This window comes from Anneissia japonica, unplaced genomic scaffold (assembly GCF_011630105.1).
Source record: "Anneissia japonica isolate Jap-2015-1 unplaced genomic scaffold, ASM1163010v1 scaffold5399_len46286_cov97, whole genome shotgun sequence".
In the NCBI taxonomy this organism is placed as follows: domain Eukaryota; kingdom Metazoa; phylum Echinodermata; class Crinoidea; order Comatulida; family Comatulidae; genus Anneissia; species Anneissia japonica.
The window spans coordinates 40237-46222 of NW_022715396.1; the positions used below are offsets into that span (position 1 = coordinate 40237).

The 5986-nt window shown below is 33.9% G+C and overlaps 1 protein-coding gene across 1 annotated transcript; it reads right to left on the minus strand.

Moving 5' to 3' along the window:
* Window positions 1-6: 6 nt before the first annotated feature.
* Window positions 7-3418, minus strand: LOC117109224 (D(1C) dopamine receptor-like). Its single transcript, XM_033251480.1, has 2 exons — window positions 3312-3418; window positions 7-3064 (listed from the first exon to the last, which is right to left on the minus strand). The coding sequence occupies exons 1-2, from the start codon at window positions 3394-3396 to the stop codon at window positions 2208-2210; spliced, it is 942 nt and encodes a 313-aa protein (XP_033107371.1). The 5' UTR covers window positions 3397-3418; the 3' UTR covers window positions 7-2207.
* Between the last annotated feature and the right edge of the window lie 2568 nt (window positions 3419-5986).

A 5986-nucleotide genomic window follows, 5' to 3' on the forward strand; every position in this document is an offset into this window, starting at 1 on the left:
GTACTTGTTATTAATATATAACAATAAGACATTTTGTTCCCTACCAAAATAAAATAAACCGTTTTCATAAATAAACAGTTCAATTGTGCATTCAAACATATTTTCAGAAATAATACCGTAATTTTTTTTTGTTAGTTTTGTATCATAGTAAATGTACCTCTACATTTATCGCTATAATTTAGCACAACAAATTTGCTATTATCACAGAAGTAAAAAAAAAATTAATATTACTATCCCGATTATTTCGAGCGAAAAAGAATCCAGTTTTGCAAACATTTAACTTGATTGTCCGAATTTCTTATCTTGACTGAACATTGATAGTTTTTCGCCCTCTTCGGATTCAAATTTGCTATAACTTGGCTGTTTTCTTCTTTTTAGTCTTACACTTATTTGGCAGTGGCGTACAGTGGCGTCACGGGGTTTGTAGGGCCCTGGCGGTGACTGTTATTAGGGGCCCTAATATTCGAGAGCAGAGCGAGTTTGAGTTCTCAAAGCGAACAAGCAGACGCTCAAGGCCAGGGGGCCGCGAAAGGCCCCGTTCGGTCCAGGGGGTGGAGGCCCCTGGTGGGGGTCCAAGGGGGCTTCGCCCTGTCGCGCTCATGGCTTGTGGCATTTATGAACTGTTAACTGTGTTGTCAGAGAACATAAAATAATTATGGTCCATGACTGTTGAAATATTTCACACAATTTTATGATGACAAAACCAACATACATGGGCTAACTTTCGGAACTGGTATAGGCCTATGTACTCTATGTAGGTGTAAATAACTGAGAGACTATCTTAGTGAGAAATATATACAATGCAAAGAAGAAAATCACAAAATACAAAATTTGTCATTGTGAACTATGCATTTAACCGACCTTCTCTTCGTGCCTTTTTATTTCAATTGAGATTACGGTCAATTCATCGAGCCTGTTTTTTTGACAGCGATATCCTTATGATGATGCCAGGCCTATTTTCAATGTTTAAAACTGTCGGGGCCGCATTGAATGAAACTAAGGTTTATATTATATTTAAAAAAAAAACAAAACTAAAATGTCGGGCCCCTCGTTCCAAAAAATAAAAAACAAAAACAAAACAAAAACAAAAAACAAAACCAAAAAGACAAAACAAAAATTATATATATATAAAAAAACAATTCGCTCTTGTTATAGGTCACACTAAACGCCTCCGCTCTAACTGGCATCCGTTCGAATTAGCATTCGCTCGAAGTACGGTATCGTCACTTCGTATTGACTGACATTCAATAATCATAATTATTTTATACAAAAATATAAATATATTGTCATGTGGCAGGATTGCTCAAAAGTAGAAGATAGGTCTAATGTGGAGAGGGGCTTTCCTCATGACAACGACAAATAATATCAAAGTAGCATCCAAACGATTATTCTATATACACCAATTCAGATATTATATAAACATTTAAATAGAGTATTTTTTAAAATAAAAAATGAATACAGTCATCATATCAAACACTTTAAAATACATTTAAAGTGACAATAGACCTAATAAAAAGATAAGTAGATACAATATATAAAAATATTTATTATAATTAAAGTAAGCCATGCAGCTGTGCGTTGAGTGCACGCCTGAAAAAATTCCTGCTTGTTCCAGTGGGAAGGTACTAGTAGAAACGTACCAGTAGATACGTACCAGTGGGTACGTACCAAGTAGATACGTAGGCCTAGTAGTTATGCACCAGCAGTGAATACGTACCGGTAGATAAGTATTAGTTAAAGTCGGGCTCCGGAGGGGAAAACATTATATGTTGTAGCACTGAAAACTGGGGGGAAAATGGTGTTAAAAAGGGCGGTTACGCCCCTTCCCCCCAGTTTTTAAATATTCAAAAATCTGTATCTCATTCACCGTTTCCCAGTTTTTCGTCACACAACCTTTTTCTGTCTTAGAAAAATCATTGCTACAACATATAAAATTGTTTCCCTCCGGAGCCTGACTTTAAAGTAACTGATATTGAATGAGTTTTGAGTTTTGAAAGGCAATTTTTGGTCGAAGAACCACAGAAACAAAATTGACAGAATTCATTCCAACTGTACAAATCTAGTTGCGTGTCATCCAGTGTTACCAGGCATAGCCTGAAAGAACAGCACACACGGCCTCCACTTATTAATTCTTTTGTGACTGAATGAATATGTATTTTCTATTGAACCAGATAAAAATGCATACTCAAATGATTCATGTGTAGGGTCTAAACACCTTTCAGCGTGGAACCCATATTTTTGTGACAACAGAGTACCCGCATGTAAGCCATTCGAAATTCAGGAATCCGCCACCAGTAAATAAACATGTTCGCTGCTGAATTCAATGGGATAAGCGTCGCAAAAATTCTGCCAGCCATTAATAGTCCTAATGAAAATGGGCTTAAGTAATATTGTAGTACAAATACACCATACGGAATGTAGCATATGATGAATATTCCAGCAACCAATGTGAATGTCTTTATCATTTGAACATTTTGATTTCTTTTCTTTCTCTGGAATATATTATTGGCTAATTGTTTAATCTTTGTCTCATGTCGCCTCACAGCTAAAATAATCACAAGATATACGATAAATGTTAAAACTGGTGCGCATAGCATTACACAATCACGAACAACCCATATGCCATTATCCATGTTTGTAATTGGAAATATAATAGCTAAACTTATGGTTACAAACCAATCTATGACTATTATAATGGTCAATCGCTTTTTTGTAACGTACCGACTATGCTGAAATGGAGCAATAATAGCAAAACAACGTTCTGTTGCTATCATTATAATTGTGAGTGAAGATGAAGTAAGTAGCATACTCGCTATAATGCCCAAATTACTTGAATATATTTTTTGCCATTGGCGTATCAATAGAATTACATAGGAATAAACTGTTATACCCCCTATTATAGCATCCTTCATGGCGAGGCTTATTATTTGGTAATTACTGAATTTTCCACGTATTTCTTCCATAGCTAATGCAATAATGACTGTGAAAACATTGCCTAGAAAAGCAACACTTCCGAAAACAATCCCAATGACATATATTACAAACTCCCAAGACGCAAGTAGATCTGAAAATAGAAAAATATATAGTTCAAGATGATTATATATGATTAATGTATTTTAGAATTTTAGGAAAAATGCATATAACATTTAACAGATTTAAGATGAAGGTGTGGTCTAATGCTTAAAAAAAAAAGGTTTGACTGTATGTTATGTGCAAATTAAATGTCAAACCAACAAAAAGTTTCAACTAAAGAAATATTCTTCAGTTGTTTTTCCATTGTTGAAATTTCATAAATATTATGATTATTTTACCTGCACTACTTATGTCTGAATATGAATACGTCCATGAAACATTGAAATTTTCACCAAAGATATCAGTTGGGTCTTGCATTTCCATTCTTCAGCTATTTTACAAAATCAAAATATACCTGTGATAATTTATCAATTTTGTGATGATGACAATGGTATGATAGTTCTGTCAGTACAACACAAAATATTGTATTTTTTTTTATACACCTATTTTTTTTCTTCTGATGCACAATAACACAAACGTCGTATATATTCATTATATAACATTTTTTATTTATCATGAAAGTTACTTATAATAATAATAATAATAATAATAATAATAATAATAATAATAATACTAATAATAATAATAATAATTATTATTATTATTAATATTGTCTAACGTATTATTATTATATCAGTTGAAACGATACCAGATTTGTAATGATACCGAATTTGTAATGATACCGGAATTGTATTGAGATACCTGGGGTGTTACAGAGTGAAAATCGGGACTTGCGTGAAATATAATGGAATAAGAGAAGTAAAGGGGATTGTAATGGTTCGACAGCAAGTTTACATAGTTAAACTTTAGTGGCAATTATTATGGCTAGTGTGGTGCATATAAACTCAATTTATTTATTTATTATTATTATTATTATTTTAGTTAAGTGTAGTAGTTAAGGCCAAATAAATCTTGTAAAACCGATTGATTTGGTTATTAGAATTAATAGTACCTGGAATACGTTGTTGTTTGCTTTCTTCTACGAGTCTGATTTATCCTGTTTACAAGCATCGTGAAATTTTTATAATAATAATAATAATAATAATAATAATAATAGATTATTATTATTATTATTATTATTATTATTATTATTATCATCATCATCATCATCATCATTTTTATTGAAAATGATTTATTGCTTATCACAGATGTCACCGAAAGATAAATTATTTCAAAATTGAAGTCTGCTAAATAATCCCCCATAATTTATTCCAATTAAAGTGAGACACATTTAGTTACAGTACAGGTAATTCAATATGACTTAGCCTACAATAGGACAATAGGACTTTATGTTAATAAACCAAAGTTATGTCCTTAAACTAACAATAGACGTGAACATTTGAAAGTTTGTGTTAGAATAAAATGAAATGTAAAATGCTTTACCAAGGATGTTGCCGGCCTGTTGCCACTCGGCCTTTTGCCACCCGGCCTTTTGCCACCTTAGGCCCGTTGCCACCTGGAATTTAGCCACCCGGCCATTTGCCACTCTAGGCCCGTTGCCACCCGGCCTTTTGCCACCTAGGCCCGTTGCCGCCGGCCTTTTGCCACCCGGCCCGTTGCCACCATTGGCCCTTTGCCAAACAGAACGTTGCCACCCGGTGATCTATTGCCACCGTAGTCCAGTTGCCACCCGGCCCGTTGCCAGCCATAGTTGTATAGTAGGCCTATGCATTGTGTTCGCAGAAATTTTACTCTCGCCATTTTTGCCAAACTATATGTGTACTGAATGATGAATGGATTATTTGGCAGATTGTAAACAACGACAATTCGTTGCGGTTAACCACCATAAAAGGCACACGTGTAAAGTACCTTCCTGATTAGTGTTCAATCTTTATGTATGTATTCAGACGTACATATGTATATGTTTTCTGAGTATGTACTGTTTTTAGTTAGTGTGTATGTGTGTATGTTTTTTTTTTTACATTTTTGTGAAGGCAGAACATCATGAATTAAAATTCTTGTAGTGTTGTAAATTAAACATGTGTTTTTTATTTGATTTAAATTGACTTAATAGTGTGGATATATTAAGGAACATTGATAGAGTGACAATTATGAAAATACATCTATACACCTCTCACAATGTGTTGTTTTTATGATATTAAGCCAAATGTATGATCATTATTATATAGCTCTGGTATACCAATAGAAGAAACATGGGTGGGGGAAATATCCAACCGACCAATTGAAGGCCACGCAAATTAGGCTTGAAGACCCTATAATCTGAACAATAGATTGTCACGGTATAAACAATCAGGAAGATTAGTTTGCTCAGATCGTTAATGTTACTGAGCGCATATCGTCTGTAGTTTACCGCTAACGAGAAGAGCTTTATCCAAAGTTTATCATTGACGGTTATTTCTCTTGAGAATATATATATGCTTGTAATAAATTGTCCGCTTAAAAATAGCAAATAAATTCCATAAAGTTCATTATACACACATAACATAGGCTTGTGGTTATACTACATAAATAACTATTATTATCATAAATGTGCTGTTTTTTAATTGTAAAAGCACAAGCTATTTCTTTCTATTTTAGAATAAGAATATACTTTAAAATAAAATATAAAAATAAACTAGACACTGCAGTATTTCTCTCTTTATGTGGATTTATAACAATGTTTATTTCTGCATTTTCTCCTGGTGGTAAGAAGGCGCATTGACGATTGTTTGAAATAAAATACAGTAAACTAATAATTAAATATTGAACTTGAAAGTAAATTTAATCAAGAAAACATTCTGCTACAGTAGGCCTACTAGTACAAATCTGTGTAAAAAACCCACCAAAATAATATAAATATTCGACATTCCCAAGGGTGGCAAAAGGCCGGGTGACAACGGGCCTGGGTGGGAACGGGCCTAGGGTGGCAACGGGCCGTGTGGCAACGGGCTGGGTGGCAAAAGGCCGGGTTGAA